At 46.4% G+C, this 18,561-nt stretch overlaps 1 protein-coding gene across 1 annotated transcript; it reads right to left on the bottom strand.

Annotated features, from left to right (window-relative positions):
• Positions 1–14,303: 14,303 nt before the first annotated feature.
• Positions 14,304–14,705, bottom strand: LOC129043203 (interferon-induced transmembrane protein 3-like). The gene has a single exon (XM_054499940.1). It carries the CDS (start codon positions 14,703–14,705, stop codon positions 14,304–14,306), a length of 402 nt encoding a protein of 133 aa, XP_054355915.1.
• Between the last annotated feature and the right edge of the window lie 3,856 nt (positions 14,706–18,561).

Here is an 18,561-nt window from a genome sequence, read left to right as displayed (position 1 = left end):
TTTTTAAGATCAAGTTTTGAGGCCGGGTGCAGTGGCTCACGCCCGTAATCCCAGCACTTTGGGAGGCCAAGGCAGGAAGATCACCTGAGGTCAGGAGTTCAAGACCAGCCTGGCCAACATGGCGAAACCCCATCTCTACTAAAAATACAAAAATTAGCTGGGCGTGGTGGTGCATGCCTGTAATCCCAGCTGCTCTGGAGGCTGAGGCAGGAGAATCACTTGAACCCAAGATGCCAAGGTTGTAGTGAGCCGAGATCGCACCACTGCACTCCAGCCTGGGTGACAAAGTGAGACCCCATCTCAAAAAAAAAAAATCAGATTTTGAAATATAAAACTTTAATAATAGCACAATCGAAGGTGAGTATGAGAGAAGGTGAATGGGCATGAGTGGACGTCCAATGTCACACGTGTGTGGATGGTTTGGGGATTTGTGTGTTTTCAAAGCTTCTCCAGTGATCCTGGGGCAGGAGGAACCACTGTACAGCATGAGTCCCTTGAGGACAAGAGCCCAGATCTTATGCATCATTGAGTCTCTGCCCCTAGGACATATGTGACTGGCACATAGTAGGTGTTTAATCAATGTCCCCTGAATCAATGAATGAGGAAGAGAAAATGTGGCAGTGCAGAAGTAAAGAAAGGATTTTCTGCAGGATCTTTCCCAATCATAAAGTATCAGAGAAGTTGCTTCTACTTTGGGAACTGGCCTCTCAAGAAAAGGGCTGTGGACCAGGAGGTAGGGGTGGGTCTGCCAGGAGTTCAAAAGGGAGCCAGGGCCCTACCGGGGATACTGACCTGCAGCCAGGGCTGGGCTCAGACAAAGCGGCTTCTTGGAAGCCCCCTGCCCACGGGGAGGCTCACTGCCCTGCTCTAGGTCCCAAGGAGAAAACGCGTTTGTTTACTTGACCTGAATGACATGTTTATTGATTTCTCTGGAGCGGTTCATTCATAAAGGCCAATTGGGCCCCCCTCCTGGGGATGCCAAGGGCCTTTTAACAAGCTCCCCAGAGGGTGAGTTCTGAAAATGAGTCGCTGATGAGCCAGAAATGGAATTTGCGAGTTTGCCTTCCCAGTCTGGTCCTAGTGGCCCAAAGCTGCTGAGCAGCTGGGCAGAAGGTGATGTCTTGTGAGTCAGGGGCCTTGGCCTGTCCCGGCAGGCAGGGCACTGCAGGCAGGGCAGAACTGGGATGACCCAGCTGTGTCACACTCAACAGCATCTAGACAATCAAGGCAAAAGTGGTTTGTCACTCTAGTTGTCTGGCTCAATCTTCCACTGCAGTTAGCTTGAGTAGATGGCAGCAAATGTGATGGGGAAAACAGACTGAGGGAGTTTTTTGTTTTTGAGATGGAGCCTTGCTCTGTCACCCAGGCTGGAGTGTAGTGGCACAATCTTGGCTCATTGCAACCCCCAACTCCCAGATTCAAGTGATTCTCCTGCCTCAGCCTCCCGAGCTGCTGGGATTATAGGCACGAACCACCACACCCAGCTAATTTTTGTATTTTTAGTAGAGACGGGATTTTGCCATGTTGGCCAGGCTGGTCTCAAACTCCTGACCTCAGATGATCCACCCACCTCGGGCTCCCAAAGTGCGCTGGAATTATAGGTGTGAGCCACCGTACCCAGCCAAGTTTCTTGAACAGAAACAGTTTTCTTTCTCTTTGGTCCCAGCAATTTCAGTTCTTTCCCAATACCAGCTACTCAAAGAACGTTGTTCCTCTTTTGATTCAACCCTCTCATTTTGCAGCTGAGGAAACAGAGGCTCAGAGAGGAGAAGTAACCTGCCTGAGGTCACACAGCTAGGTGCCTTCCATCAGGATTTATAGTTTACAAACTAGTATATTTACATACTTACTCTTGCTCAGTCCTTACAAGAAACATGAGCTAGGTATTAGTACCCCCTCATTGTATTTTATTATAAAATTACTTTCCATTATTTTTAAACTTGCCTCTTGTTTTCCTCAGCATTCTATTTTAGGAAATACGTTCTTCTCTTCGCTCTTACCAGATGCCGCTGCTGTTGTTGGTCCTCAGATGGCATTTGGGATCCACCGCTCTAGAGAACGCTGGTTGAGGCCCGGCGCGGTGGCTCACGCCTGTAGTCGCAGCACTTTGGGAGGTTGAGGCAGGAGGATCACTCGAGGTCAGGAGTTAGAGAGTGCTTGCTTCCTTTACTCTGATTGTTCATTTTTTTCCTCTGTCCTTTCTTTTTTCTCCCTTATCCTTTTCTTTCTCCTTCATGTCTACCTTTTTCTCCCCTCCCTTCTCTACTTTTCCCTTAAGGGGCAGCCCAGAGTCTGTCTTGAGAGTGAAGAAATATGAGTTCCAGTTCCTGTGTTGTCACCACCTTGCTGGGTGACCTCAGACAAATTACTTCTCTCTGGGCTTCAGTTTCCTCATCTGTAAATGACAGGTTGTGCCTTTGCTCTTTGAAATTGCTTCCAGCTTGGAGAGCCTGATACGGCTACAAGTCTCTGGAATTCTGTCGACTCACTACTAAGGCAAATGCATTTTCTGCTTTCTGATCTGCTGGCTGAAGTCTTTTTTTTTTTTTTTAGATGGAGTTTTCCTCTGTTGCCCAGGCTGGAGTACAGTGGTGTGATCTCGGCTCACTGCAACCTCTGCCTCCTGGGTTCAAGGGATTCTCCTGCCTCAGCCTCCCAAGTAGTCGGGATTATAGGTGCCCGCCACCATGCCTAGCTAATTTTTGTATTTTTAATAGAGACAGGGTTTCGCCATGTTGGCCAGGCTGGTCTCGAACTCCTGGCCTCAAGTGATCCACCCACCTCGGCCTCCCAAAGTGCTGGGATTATAGGTATGAGCCACCGTGCCCGGCTAAGCTGGCTGAAGTCTTAACCAGAGAAATTGGGGTACATCAGTAAGAAGTCAGACCAAAGGGGACAGGCTGGTATTCATTCCCGTTAGAGAGAGTCCCCCTCAATGTCTCACTGCTGAATTTACCAGTGCCTCCTCACTGGTGACAGGGACGCTTCCACGCACTCTGCTCCAAGATTATGGGCCATCCTACTTTGTTCTCTGTTATTGAGTGTGACGTGGCTGTCACTATTGATTCAGCATTATTGAGAGAGAAGCTTCTTATTTCCTCTTAGGGATTTTGATGGCAATCAAGATATGCTGGCAGCAGGGGACCAATGGAAACTTGGTAATGGTCTGAACCTTTTATACTCCATTATATTCTTTTGAAAAAAATTAAAATTGCTCTTAAAATTGTTAAATAAATATTTAAAAGTTAAGTCGCCTTAAAAGATCAAGATCTTTAAGGAAAGCAGCTCATGAACATAACACGATACCTTTCTTACAACGCTCATTCAACTCTACTCATTCTAACCATGGTTTTGTCTGCAGTGTTGTCAAAATACTTCTTCCAATTTCCTCTCAAATTGATTTTAAGAAGACAGTATTCCCAGTGGGCCTTCCCACTGAGCGTTGATGTTCTGGGGTTTGAAGACTTTCAGGAGTGGGTATTTAAAAGCCCTTATCTTTGTTCCTTCTAATAAAAGAGATGTGATTGCCTGCTTTTGAGTAATCACAAAGCAGGTTATTACTGGTCTTGAGAAAAAGGTCACATGGCTGAAGGTGTTGTATTTACATCCTATTGATGCTGTAGCAAATTGCCACAAACATAGTGGCATAAACAACACCAATTTTTTATCTTACCATTCTGGAGGTCAGAAGTGTCACTGGACTAAAATCAAGGTGTGAGCAGGGCTGTGCTCCTTCTGGCGGCTGCAGGGAGGAACTTGTCCCTTGCCTCTTCCAGCTTCCAGAGGCTGTCTGCATTCCATGGTTCATGGCTGTCTTCTCTCTTCAAAGCCAGCAGTGGCATCACTTTGATCTCTGCTTCCATCGCCACCTCTCCCTGTTGATTGGGACTCTCCTGCTGCCTCTTTCCCTTTAACGACCCCTGCGACTACATTGAATACACCCAGATAGTCCAGGAGAATCTCCCCATCAAAAGATCCTTGACTTCATTACATCTGCAAAGTCCCTTTTGCTGCATAAGGTAATGTGTTCACAGGTTACAGGACTAGAATGCTGACATCTTTGGGGTGCCATTATTCTGCTTGCCACAGGTGTCTTTTGACTTCCGGGAAATTAGTGTGATAGAGTGCAGAAGTAAGCCAGATTCCTCCCATCCCTATACTCATGCCCCTTCTCAACATGACTTTGCAACCCCTTCCATCAAAACGTTGAGTCTATTTCTTTACTTTCGGAAACTGGGCTTGGCCACATGACTTTCTTTGGCCAATGGGACATAAGCAAATATGGTGCAAGCAAAGGCATTAGGCATTGCCTCCTTTTGCTACTCCTGGGAGCCCTGTGACCATACCCACGTGGAAGAGCCCTTGGTAACCTACCAATGGTAAGAGACATAGCTCAGTCACCCCAGGAAACAGCCAACCACGTACTAAATGTGAGACTGTTGTCTGTCAGCTGACTGTGGACACATGAGAGAGCTCAGCCGAGACTAGTAGAAGAACAGCCCAGCTGATCCCATCCCAAATTGCTAAACCATAGAATCCTGAGTAAATACCTTCCTGTTTCAAGCTACTATATTTTTGTGTGGTTGATTATGCAGCAAATGCTAACAGATACAACTAGGGACCCTCTTTTGTGCAATTAGATAGAGGTTTTTCCATTATGATCTCATGTCAAGCATTTCCTCTTGATTCTGATGGGTAATTCAGGAGAAATTCAAATGAAATGAAATGAATTTCTGATGAAATGAAATTTACATCCTACCATTATTACAGAGAGGTAGATACCTTTCCACCGACCATTTAAAAATAACAGAATCGCTTCCTAAACAAATGTCTAAGACTCTTAGACAAGAGTCTTATTTTCTTTACTAGACTCAATTTCCTGGAAGGCAGAAACAATGTCTTTTGGCTCAGGTCTCTCACAGAGCAGGGACTCAGGATGGCAAGGGGTAAAGAATGTGGGCTCTGGAGTCAGAAATACCTGAGTTCAAATCCTCAGGTATTTGAACTTTGTTTGCTAATTACATGAACTTAAGTAATCAGATAGAGGAGCTTAGGCAAGTTACTTTTTTTTTTTTTTTTTTGCTTGTTTTCAGATTTATTTTCTTTCTTTTTTTTATTATACTTTAAGTTTCAGGGTACATGTGCACAATGTGCAGGTTAGTTACATATGTATACATGTGCCATGTTGGTGTGTCGCACCCATTAACTCATCATTTAACATTAGGTATATCTCCTAATGCTATCCCTTCCCCCTCCCCCCACCCCACAACAGGCCCCGGTGTGTGATGTTCCCCTTCCTGTGTCCATGTGTTCTCATTGTTCAATTCCCACCTATGAATGAGAACATGAAGCTTTTGGTTTTTTGTCCTTGTGATAGTTTGCTGAGAATGATGGTTTCCAGCTTCATCCATGTCCCTACAAAGGACATGAACTCATCATTTTTTATGGCTGCATAGTATTCCATGGTATATCTTTGATGAGTTGAGAGAAGAAGTCTTCAGACGATCAAACTACTCCGAGCTAAAGGAGGAACTTTGACCCACGGCAAAGAAGTTAGAAACCTTGAAAAAAAATTAGACGAAAGGCTAACTAGAATAACCAATGCAGAGAAGTCCTTAAAGGACCTGATGGAGCTGCAAACCAAGGCACAAGAACTACGTGACGAATGCATAAGCCTCAGAGGCCGATTCGATCAATAGGCAAGTTACTTACCTCTCCCGAAGGCTTGAGTGGGAGGTAGGAAATGGTGATGCAATCAGGATCACCCACCTTCTCTGTTTTAGCCGACAGAAGCCGTCCAAGGAGGATTTGGGGGGATTGAGAGTTGATGGCCAGATTTTAAAAGTGGACCTAGAAGGAGAGAAGTGGTAGGTGCTGAGGAAGGTGTTGGTTGGCATGCAAATCCAGGCCCTCCAGGAGCCCACATGAAGACTGGCTTAGGTGGAGCTTAGGCAAGTTACTTAACGTCTCTGTGACTTGTTTTTTCTCACCTGTAAAATGGGACTAACGAAAGTACCTAACAAATAGAATGGTTATGAGAATTACATACAATATGGGTAAGCACTTAGAAGAATGTCAGGCACAAACACTCAAAAGCATTAGGGATTATTTAAAAATGATAATCCCAGGGCAGGGCACATAATAGGTGCTCAAGAAAGGCTTTTCCATTTGACTTGGATTTAGAGGATTTGGGTCTGGAAGGAATAGGAAGCAAAATTTCCAGCACCCCAATTTAGGCAAACTTCTGTTCTTAGGGAAAGGCTGAGACATTATGGGTGGCAGCTCTCCTCATTTAGAAGTTTACCCTCACATCAACACTCAACCCTCAGTTCCTGATTAGATCCTGATTCACAGTCACGCCAGAGTAACAGAAACCTTGGGACCCTCACGATTCATTGCTACTCCCATAGTAACTAGTCTCTAAAGATGTCCTCTCCCCAAACCAATGAACCACGCCTCCCAGTACTCAATGCAACAAAAGGATGGCATGTGACTTTTGAGACTAGGTCAGATGACTTCCAAGGTTTTGGCCAGGGCCTCTTGGAATGCCTGCCTTGGGTAAAACCAGACACCATGGAAGAATTCCGACTAGCTTGAGTCCACCATGCTGTAAGGAATCTCAACTAGCCACATGGAGAGTCCATGTGGCAAGAGAGATGCCAACCAGCCTCCAGCTGTTCTAGCCACCCAACTGGTGCCAGACACAGGAGGGAAGAAACCGTCTTGGACGTCCTGTCCAGGTGAGCCACCAAGTGGCTCCAGCTCTAGTTGCCACCTGACTGTAACCCCAGGAGAGGCCTCAGGCCAGAACCACCCAGCTGAGCCATGTCAATCTACAGAACCAATCTCATTATCATGAGATAACACAGTTATTTGAAGCCACTTGGTTTTAGAGTGGTTTGTTATGCAGCAGTACATAACTAGAAAAACTTCCAAAACTTAACCATGAGTTTGTTCCTTAGCCATTTTTTTCATTGATTCAACCAATAAATTTTGGAAACAAGCAAATACAAAGTCCAATATGGGGCCCTGTGGGGAGTTTGCATTCAAGCAACATTAAGAATCTGTTTCTAGTCTGGTGTGGTGGCTCACGCCTGTAATCCCAGCACTCTGGGAGGCCGAGGTGGGCAGATCACTTGAGGTCAGGAGTTCAAGACCAACCTAGCCAACATGGCGAAACCCCGTCTTTACTAAAAATACAAAATTTAGCCAGACATAGTGGTACATGCCTGTAATCCCAGCTACTCAGGAGGCTGAGACAGGAGAATCGCTTGAACCCAAGAGGCTGAGGTTGCAGTAAGCCAAGATTGTGCCACTGCACTCCAGCCTGGGCAACAGAGCAAGACTCCATCTCAAAAAAAAAAATAAATAAATAAATAAATCTGTTTCTACTGGCCAGGCACAATGCAGGCACTTCCACAAGTTTTACAGAAATTAAAATAGTTGTTACAAGTTTAGACTCTGGTATCAGACTGACCGGGTTGAGTTCCGGCTTTACCACTTACTAGACTTTGGACAATTTGCTTAACCTCTTTTGCCTCGGTTCCTTCATCTATAAAATATGGAGGATGATAATGAACCTCACAGGGTTTTGTGAAGATTAAAAGATCCACATAAAATGCTTACGTGCTGGTAACAGAGTCATCACTCAACAAAAGGAAATATTATTATCATAACTGCAACCAGCTTCTGCTTTCAAGGAACTTAGAGATATGTCACAGACAAAATAATATGCAAGAAATGAAGCACGCACCCATGAGTGTTTCAAATGAATGAGTGACTCCGTGCAAGATGAAAAGTACTCTGGTCATGAGAAAGGGGGAGATGGGTGCTCAAAGGCAGAAGGATGTTGTGGGTGCTCAAACGTAGGAGAATTACTTCTGGCTGAGATGCTCGTGGGAGGCCTCCTGGAGGAGGTAGCTTTTGGGCCAGCCAGTGAGGGGTGGAGAGGACTTTAGCGTCTGTGATAGGGAAACCACCCTTCTGGGCAGTGGGTGTGGAACAGCATGAGCACGCAAACCCAGGACCTCAGGAGCCCACGTGCGCACCAGCTTAGTTGGAGCATTGAGTGTGGGAGGGGAGAGGAGAGACAGAGGTATGGGGCCAGATCATGATTTGACAACTTCCTATGTTTATCTACTCGGTGGAGCCTCCAAACAGAGCCAGGCATGTAGGCCAGGGAGGCTGTCCAAAAAGGGCCTTCCTGCAGGAGAGGGAATGGCAGAAATCAGGCCCTGGCCCCAACCCTGGCTCAGCACCCAGGGGACCAGAGGCCCAGCCAGCCAGGACTGTGGTTCCTTCTTTGTGCTCTTGGTTCATGGTGCTGTGGAGACTGTGTATTGGAGGCACCCCTGGGTATCCATTCCATCTAGCCCCTAGGAGGGCTGGGAACTTGCTGGAGAACCAACCTGGGCTCCACACACTTATTCCTCCACCTTCCTCAGCACCTACCACTTCTTTCCTTTTGAGGCCACTTTTAAAATATGGCCATCGCCTCTCAACCCCCAAATCCTCCTTGGAAGACTTCTTCTTTTTTTTTTTTTTTTTTTTTTTTTTATACAGAGCCTTGCTCTGTAGCTCAGGCTGGAGTGCAGTGGTGCAATCTCGGCTCACTGCAACCTCCACCTCCTGGGTTCTAAGTGATTCTCCTGCCTCAGCCTCCCCAGTAGCTGGGATTATAGGCACCCACCATCACGCCCAGCTAATTTTTGTATTTTTAGTAGATACAGGGTTTCACCATGTTGGCCATACTGGTGTTGAACTCCTGACCTCAAGTGATCTACCCGCCTCAGCCTCCCAAAGTGCTGGGATTACAGGTGTGAGCCACTGCACCCAGCCCCTCCTTGGAAGACTTCTATCAGCTAAAACAGAGACAGTGGGTGATCCTGATTGAGAGAGACGCCCTCCCTACCTCCCACCCAGGCCATGGGGAGACATGGAAGGCACCAGTCCTCCATCCTTCAGTGAGCTGGTTCCCCATCCTCTGCCTCTCTCAACTCATGGAGCCTAGGTTCAGATCCCAGCTCCACCACCTTCTAGCTGTGTGATTCTGGGCAAATCACACCATTTCTCTGGGTCTGTTTCCTGATCTGGAAAATGAGGAGTACAACTTCCCCAATTCTTCTGTAGGGATTGAATGGAAAAATAAAGGTGAAAGCTCAGGACATAATAAATGCACAATAAACACAAGGGATTAGGACCTTCCATAGAGGCTTCCTTCTTCCCTCCTGAGCCCCCTGCCTCACACCTGGAGCCCATCTTCTTGCTGTTCTGTCCGGGATCCCTGAGCACACCCTCCCTGATCTCCTGGCCCTGCCTGGCCAGCCCATGGCCCTGGGGGCTGCCTGGCCAGGGGGCCAACTTCTTGCTGGGCTGCCAGAGGAGCCTTGAGTGTTGAAATCCTTCCATTCCACAAGGCCAGAAACTTGATTATGGTATTAATTAAAGCAAGATGCCGAGTCTGGGAGATTTATTTTCTTTTCCATATCTGTGGCTGTAAATGCCACTCAGGGAGCTCAAAGGCCCGTGTCAGCCTGCATCAGGCTCCTGAACAGACGTTCTGTTCCCAGTTTGGTCTCCTCGGTCCCTCCTTCTCAGCACCAGGAAGGAAGTGTGTGTTGTGATACCCACCCCTCACCCCAATTTCCCCTGCTCCTTCTGCACAAGACGAAAAGGGGGAAATACCTGGGCAATGTGGGGTGAGGATGAAATTTTCCAAGAAATTTGTTTTAAGTTTCTGCCTCATCATTATAGGACTTTCACGTTTCTATTTTTAGCTCCGCAAATGAGCCAGGCCCACATTCCCCTCATCTCCCCCTGCCCCAACCTTTATTCATACAAAGCACATGCTGGAATCATTATTTAACAACCTCCAAACCCATAATTGCTCAGGTAGGTGAAGAATGCAGCCTTTATGGCTGTCGCTTGCGGAGAGGGCTGCGGTGTTAGTGGGGAACTATGGCTTATTCATATGTGTACTACCATGTACCTCACCCACCCTGAACCCCTGGAATGCCCAGAAGAATCAAGTAACTTAGAAGCATTCGTGATAATAGAGTTCGAGCATTTTATAAGAGGAAACAGCCCTAGAGTACAGACGAAACTTGTCCCAAGGCCCCTACAAGATATTGGTGTCATCACTGGGATTCGAACCCAGAGATGTCTCAACTTCCAGCGTGGTACTAGTCATTCTACCCTACCATGAAAATTACTGGAAAGCTGGGCTGCCTGAGTTTGAACCTCAGAGTGCCACTTTATTTATTTATTTATTTATTTAATTTATTTATTTATTTATTTATTTTGAGGAGTCTTGCTGTTTCCCAGGCTGGAGTGCAGTGGTGTGATCTCGGCTCACTGCAACCTCCGCCTCCCAGGTTCAAGCAATTCTCCTGCCTCAGTCTCCCAAGCAGCTGGGATTACAGGCGTGCCACCACACCCAGCAAATTTTTTTTTTTTTGAGATGGAGTCTCACACTGTCGCCCAGGCTGGAGTGGTGCAATGGCTCGATCTCGGCTCACTGCAACCTCCGCCTCCCGGGTTCAAGCGATTCTCCTGCCTCAGCCTCCCGACTAGCTGGGATCACAGGCGCCTGCCACCACGCCTGGCTAATTTTTTGTACTTTTAGTAGAGACAGGGTTTCACTATGTTGGCCAGGCTGGTCTCAAACTCTTGACCTCGTGATCTGCCCACCTCAGCCTCCCAAAGTGCTGGGATTACAGGCATGAGCCACTGTTCCTGGCCTAATTTTTGTATTTTTAGTAGAGACGGGGTTTCATCATGTTGGCCAGGCTGGTCTTGAACTCCTGACCTCAGGTAATGTGGCCGCCTCAGCCTCCCAAAGTGCTGGGATTACCCGGCCAGAGTGCCACTTATTAACTGTGAGACTTTGAGCAACTTTTATCAAACCCTTCTGTATCTCAGTTTCCTTATCTATCAAGTGTGGATTACAAAAATACGCACCTGATAAGATTGCATAAGGACTTAATGAGTGCCTGGAAGAGAGTAAGCCTGAGGTCCTAGCTCAGATTTCCCCAGAAAGCAGAGCCAAGCCATTAGCCACGCCCAGGAGTCATGCGTTTCCACATAGGGAGTCGCTTTTCTCTCTGTGCAGTGGGGACCATGGAGTATAGTTACCACAGCTCTGTTCCTCTAGGAGGATTTCCCTTCACCATTGTCCTCCAGGGTCACCCCAGGGTGTGGTAACTGTCCATGTTTTGCCAGTGCTATATATGGCTCCAACCTACCTGTGAACCAGCCGAGTTCTTTTCTTCAGTTGATCCTAAAGAACCCTCTGAGGCCATACTTGTGAGCTGAGTCAGAGCTATCAGTTTGGCCAGGTGCAGTGGCTCATGCCCGTAATCCCAGCACTTTGGGAGGCCAAGGCAGGAGAATTGCTTGAGCCTTCTAGAAGTTCAAGACCAGTCTGGGCAACATAACAATACCTCGTCTCTACAAAAAATAATAATAATAATAATTAGCTGGGCGTGGTGGCACACACCTGTGGTCCCAGCTACTCAGGAGACTGAGGTGGGAGGATCTCTTGAGCCCAGGAGTTTGAGACCAGCCTGGGCAACATAGTGAGACCCTGGCTGGGCGCGGTGGCTCACACCTGCAATTCCAGCACTTTGGGAGGCTTAGGCAGGCGGATCACCTGAGGTCAGGAGTTTGAGACCAGCCTGGCCAACATGGCAAAACCCTGTCTCAACTAAAAATACAAAAATTAGCATGGTAGTGCATGCCTGTAATCCCAGCTACTCGGGAGGCTGAGGCAGGATAATTGCTTGAACCCAGGAGATGGAGGTTGCAGTGACCCGAGATCGTGCCACTGCACTCCAGCCTGGGCGACAGAGCAAGACTCTGTCTCAGAAAAACAAAACAAACAAACAACAACAACAACAACAACAAAAACCATAGTGAGACCCATCTCTATTGAAAAAAAAAAAGAGAGAGGTGTCAGTTTGGAAAAGGTAGTTATATAGGTTCTGCCCTGCTATCTGTTCATATAATTTATTTGTGCCTCCTGAACCTGCTTGGACCCAACCCCAAATAAAACATTTCCATCACATAACTCGAAGCATTATAACTAGCATTTTTATTTGGAAGCTCTGACAATACACAGTTCACAACAGACAGGCAGCTCTGCCACGTGGTCACCTGCATCCATATCTACCGTGGTTCAGTGTCATGCCAGGAGCTGCTTTTCCAATGGAGAGTCCTCTCTACCAGAGAGGGCCTGACCTTGCTACAGAACTCTAGGGATCTGTGCTCTGAGCCTCCCCGTGGATCTCACAAGATGCTCTGCATGGTGTGCCGATCTAGCAGCGACACCTCTGACACTTTCAGATTGGCTGGATTGGATGGTCTAAGGGGCACAGCAGCTTGTACCTAGGGCTGCATTATGACTTTCACGGACACTAGGCATTCCTGCCTTGGCGGGTCTCATCTTTCATCTAAAAAAAAAAAAAAAAAAAATTTAAGGCCAGGTGCAGTAGCACGCCTGTAATCCCAGCACTTTGGGAGGCCAAGGTGTGGATCACCTGAGGTCAGGAGTTCGAGACCAGCTTGGCCAACATGGTGAAACCCCATCTCTACTAAAAATACAAAAATTATCCGGGCGTGGTGGCACACATCTGTAATCCCAGCTACTCGGAAGGCTGATCAGGAGAATGGCTTGAACCCAGGAGTTGGAGGTTGCAGTAAGCCAAGATGGCACCACTGCACTCCAGCCTGGATGACACAGTGAGACTCCATCTCAAAAAAAAAAAAAAAATTAAAGTTCTATTTTGTGACTCCATTGGTGGTATAAAAATGAACATAATCTAGAATGGATCATTATTATTATTATATTCATTTTTCTTTTGATTTTAAAATAAATTACAATCTTTTTGTGGGCTCATGAAAATATCAGGAGCCCTCATCCCTGTGGATAAGCAGGCCCCACTCACACTGCAGTCTGGACACACTGCAGAACCCTCTCTTGCTGTCTGCCCACTCAAAACTGGCAGCATTCTAAGTCATCTAAGTCATCTAAGTCATCTAAGGAATGAGTCAGAGCAGTATTAGCAAGTATGCTAAAAGCTGCCTCCAAACTCCAAAGGGACCCACCAGGCATTGTGTCTATTTCTTAGCAGTAAGATGTGTAAGGTACAACAACTTGTCTTTACTTTAGAGGAAATGTACTAGCACGCCCCAGACCACTATATCCCCACAAACTTCACCAAAGTGGCAGGTCTGCAAATCTTTGTAGGGCTTATATGTCTTTCCAGGGTATTTAAGGTACTCACTGCAGCCTCTGACTCCTGAGTTCAAGCAATTCTCCTGCCTCAGCCTCCCAAGTAGCTAATTTGGCTAATTTTTGTACTTTTAGTAGAGACAGAGTTTCACCATGTTGGCCAGGCTGGTCTCTAACTCTTGAGCTCAGGCGATCCACCCGCCTTGGCCTCCAAAAGTGCTGGGATTACAGGCATGAGCCACTGCACCTGGCCAGATTGTTTTAATCTTCAGTATATGAGGGAAAAGACCCACTATCATTTACCATCTAGGACTAATGGAACACTCTTTTTTTTTTTTTTTTTGAGATGGAGTCTCACTCTGTCGCCCTGGCTGTAGTGCAGTGGCACGATCTCGGCTCACTGCAAGCTCCGCCTCCCAGGTTCACGCCATTATCCTGCCTCAGCCTCCCAAGTAGCTGTCCAAGTAGGTGTCCGCCACCATACCTGGCTAATTTTTGTATTTTTAGTAGAGGCAGGGTTTCACCTTGTTAGCCAGGATGGTCTTGATCTCCTGACCTCGTGATATGGAACACTCTCAAATATTTTAAATCTTTTTAAAAAAAAAACTTATAAAAATAAAAACAAAGGGAGAGTGAAGAACAACTTTATTATATATTCTAAAAAGAATTTAAACATAACAAACCTAAATTTTTATTTCCTATTTTCCTGGTTTGGAAGGTACATACTTTAAATGGACAACAGTCTCTGAATACACCTAAATTCTCATCAACTGCTATGCATGGACCAGGAACACATGCATCTTATAAATACAGATTTCACATTCAAAATGCATCTCTATTGGATTCTAGCTTCTCATCATTTCTGATTTTCCTTCTTGCACTTGCAAACTCAAAGTGCAATACTTTTTTTAAGCAGGAACATGTGTACTTTATTGAATGCCATTGTAGAAAAATGTGTGAGGTTAAAGGGCTGATACAGGACTCGGCTCCAGGGGCAGGTCGAGGAATAGAAGTGGAGTGTGTGGGTGACAGGTCGTGGGCAGAGCTCCTGGCCTGGATGCTGCCTCCTGTTCTACTGACAGACTTGGAAGATCAACACTGGGATGATGATGAGCAGAATGCTCATGAGGATGCCCAGAACCAGGGCCCAGACGTTCAGGCACTTGGTGGTGGAGGCACAGGCCTGGCCCCCGGTTAGGGCGCCAACCATCTTCCTGTCCCTAGACTTCATGGAGTAGGTGACTGCTATGTAGCCCAGGCAGCAGGAGTTCATGAAGAGGGTGTTGAACAGGGACCAGACAACATGGTTGAGCACAGAGGTCTCGCTGTGGATGTGGATCACGGTGGACCTCGGGGGAGCAGAGGTGTGGGGTGCCCCCAGCACAGCCACCTCATGCTCCTCCTTGAGCATCTGATAGTCTGGGGGGCAGCCAGTGTTGGCAGGAGTGAAGAAGGTTTGGGCAGTGTGATTCATGGTCACTTGAAGACATTTTTGAAATTGTTAATGGCTTATAATTTTGTTGAAGACGACACAATAAGAAAACTGTAGACTGGGTTGGGCATGGTGGCTCACACCTATAATTCCAGAACCTTGGGAGGCCAAGGTGGACAGATTACTTGAGCCCAGGAGTTCGAGACCAGCCTGGACAACATAGTGAGACCCCATCTATACAAATAATAAAAAAAATTAGCTGGCCATGGTGGTATGCGCCTGTAGTCCAAGCTACCCAAAAGGCTGAAGCAGGAGGATCACCTGAGCCCAGGAGGTCGAGGCTGCAGCAAGCTGTGATCACACCACCACACTCCAGCCTGGGTGACAGAGTGAGACCTTGTCTCAGAAAAACAAAAAAAAGAAAAAGAAAGAAAACTATAGGGTGACACTACACTGATAATTTATATTATTTTTCCATCATCCTCCTAGGCAATTCCATCATCATTCCATTTTCTTATTATTTTAGTCTTTTCAGCATAGCTTAGAATAGTTAATAAGTGATGATGAAGTAATTTCTAGGCTGAGGAAATGGCAAAATTTTTCAAGAGATAGGAAAAATGAGATCATACAATCCCATAATATATCTTAGATTTAAGAAGGTGTCCAATGGGCCCGTGTGGTAATTGCAAGGTAAAGTAATATTTTTCTATTTTAAAATAACATACAATTTCTCTTTTTCCTTTGGAAGATCTCTAAGGAAGAATAAAAGCCATGAAATGTCAATCCTTACAACAGAACTGCTCAAAAAAGAAACTAACTAGAACACTGATTCCATCCTACGAATTAGGATACACTAAGCAAAAGCTCTACTCTCAAATAAGAGCCTTAGTGCAGTGGCATAAAGCTAAGTCTTGAATTCTGAACCTCGAGGTAAAATGTATTAGGAGAAAGTGACTGGGACTGTTGGTGCCATATTAGTTTGGGTAAGATAAGCTGCTATAATATGAGGAGACCCTAAAATGCGGTGTCTTTAAGAGCAAAAAAGGCAAACATATTCCTGCTCTCATTCATATCCAAGGTGAATGTTTACAGTTGGCGGGTATCTCAACTGCATGTAGAGATTCAGGGATTCAGGTTTCTTCCATCTGGAGGCTCTGACATCCCTTGGGAACATGTTATCACCCTCATGGTTGAGGACTCAGCTGGAGGGAATGGGCAGCGCTCACAGAGAAGACCCAGCCACTTTCTCAAGGCTTAGCCCAGAGAGACATGCATCACATTCTATTAGTAAGAACAGGGTCACATGACCACTCTCAGCCCCAAGGGAGGCTGGGACTTGTGGTCAGGCTATATGCCCATGAAGGGGAGCAGAAGGAACTTTGGTGCACAGCAAGCAGTCTCTGCCACAGGGAATGACACGATCCTTTGATCATAGCAGACAAGTCCATTTCATCTCCTAAAGGCAAGAAATAATTGGACTACATTACAAAGCAGTAACTCTGGCCGGACGCGTTAGCTCACACATGTAGTCCCAGCATTTTGGAGGCCAAGGCGGGCAGATCACTTGAGGCCAGGAGTTCAAGACCAGCACGGCCAATGTGGTAAAACCCCGTCTCTACTAAAAATACAAAAAAATTAGCCAGATGTGGTGGTGCATGCCTGTAATCCCAGCTATTTGGGAGGCTGAGACATGAGAATTGCTTGAAACCGGGAAGCAGAGGTTACAGTGAGCCGAGATTGTGCCACTGCACTCCAGCCTGGGCGACAGAGCAAGATTCTGTCTCAAAAAAGTAAAAAATAAGGCCAGGCGCAGTGGCTCACACCTGTAATCCCAGAACTTTGGGAGGCTGAGGCAGGCAGATCACCGGAGGTCGGGAGTTCAAGACCAGCCTGAACAACATGGTGAAACCCAGTCTCTACTAAAAATACAAAATTAGCCAGGCATGGTGGCGCATGCCTGTAATCCAGCTACTTGGGAGGCTGAGGCAGGAGAATCGCTTGAACCCAGGAAGGAGACAGAGGTTGCAGTGAGCCGAGATCGCACCATTGCACTCCAGCCTGGCAACAGAGCGAGACTCCATCTCAAAAAAAATAATAATTAATTAATTTAATTTAATTAAAAATCAGAAATAAATAGAAAGCAGTAATTCTTAGTGGGTCAAAGTTGAGAATCGAAATCACCATGGAAGCTCTTTCTCATTTAATTTTACTGAATCAGATGCTCTGGGAGATGACCCAGGCCAATACATTTTATTTTATTTCTTTTTAGACAGAGCCTTGCTCTGTTGCCCAGGTTGGAGTGCAGTGGTGAGATCTCGGCTCACTGCAACCTCCGCCTCCTGGGTTCAAGCAATTCTGCCTCAGCTTCCCGAATAGCTGGGATTACAGATACCTGCCACCACGCCTGGCTAATTTTTTTGTGTTTTTAGTAGAGACGGGGTTTCACCATGTTGGCCAGGCTGGTTTCGAACTCTTGACCTCAAGTGATCCACCCGCCTCGGCCTCCCAAAGTGCTAGGATTACAAGGCATGAGCCACCACACCTGGTTGGCAAATACATTTTGAATAAATTCTCTAGGCAATTCCTCTATGATTAAGATCTTCTGTTCATTAGAGTAAAAAAGGTAAATCCAGTGTCTAAGGAGTCCCTTTCTGTAGTTAGAGGCCTTGTGTGGGGATTTGCCTGGCTATGGTTTGTGTCCTCATGGGGTTCTTGAGATTGCATCATATCCCGGCCTGCGATCCCCTCCCCAAGCCCAGATCTGGCCCTTAGCAGGCTCTGAGTAATTGTTGAATGTATTATTTTTACTCTCACAACCGAAAGAGTGGGGAAGTCCTCTGAAATGCCATTAAGCTAACAGACAGAAACTCTGTATGTCCCTTGACTCAATCTGGTTTCAAAAATAAGCATAAATAAACCATCTCAGAGAAAAGGAATTTCAAAAGTGTCCCCTCCCATGAAGTGAAACCATCACTGTGAGGCCAGAGACTCCTGAATGAGTTGAATGATGCAAAACTGTAACACCACTCTCTGCAACAGCCCTGTGCACAGCAACATACCTCCACCCCGTCCCCAGTGGGTGGGACTCTCTGGAGCAGAGCTCCCCCAGCTTGAATGTGAAATTGCAGATCCTGCTTCAGTAGATGTGGGGGCGGGTGCTGAGATGCTGCACTTCTAACAGACTCCCAGACATGGCCAATGTCACTGGTCCATAGACCAGGCTTTGAGTACTGAAGTTCTAGAATGCAAATGAGCAGGCAAAGGTAAGGTGTCTTACAGCAAATGCAGAGACTCCCACCTGGCAGCTGAATCCATAGTTTACTCCTTCCCATTGGGTCCTCTTTCTTCCCTATTTCCAGCCTCTTGTCTTTGGGGACTGGACAGATTTCTGTTCCAAATTTGAGGGTCTTATAGCACCCAAAGATGTGACCTAAGGTGAAAGGTGAATTCTGGAGCTTGGAGTCCTTTTCTCTAAGAGAATTATCTTCAAACATCCTCTGGATGGAACAGAGACCTAATGAAGTATTTTCTCAATGACCCCAAGGCCAAGAACCTCAGAACAGGCAGAAGGAGGTTGTTCTCTCCAGCATAAAGAAAGGAACTGTGGTGGATTTCCTGGGTCCTGTTCATTTGTGACATTTAACAGACTTTATGTCTGGGCCATACGTATTCCCAGGTTCAAGCTGAATGCACTGAATCTCTCAGCTGGGAAGAACCGTGGTGTCCTGGTTCAAGGATCTATTTTCCCGATTGAGACAGACAGGCAAAAAATAACCTAAGGCCACAAAGTTATTACTATTTCCATGTTTCTGGGCTTCTAGCCTAGGCCTAGAGGTTTTCCCAAGAAGTCACACTGCCTACCAGACTTGTAGGAATGGAGGACAAGCTGCATGCCCAG

This window comes from Pongo pygmaeus, chromosome 1 (genome assembly GCF_028885625.2).
Source record: "Pongo pygmaeus isolate AG05252 chromosome 1, NHGRI_mPonPyg2-v2.0_pri, whole genome shotgun sequence".
In the NCBI taxonomy this organism is placed as follows: domain Eukaryota; kingdom Metazoa; phylum Chordata; class Mammalia; order Primates; family Hominidae; genus Pongo; species Pongo pygmaeus.
Note: the sequence above shows the minus strand (reverse complement) of the source record. Positions and strands in the feature narration are given on the sequence as shown.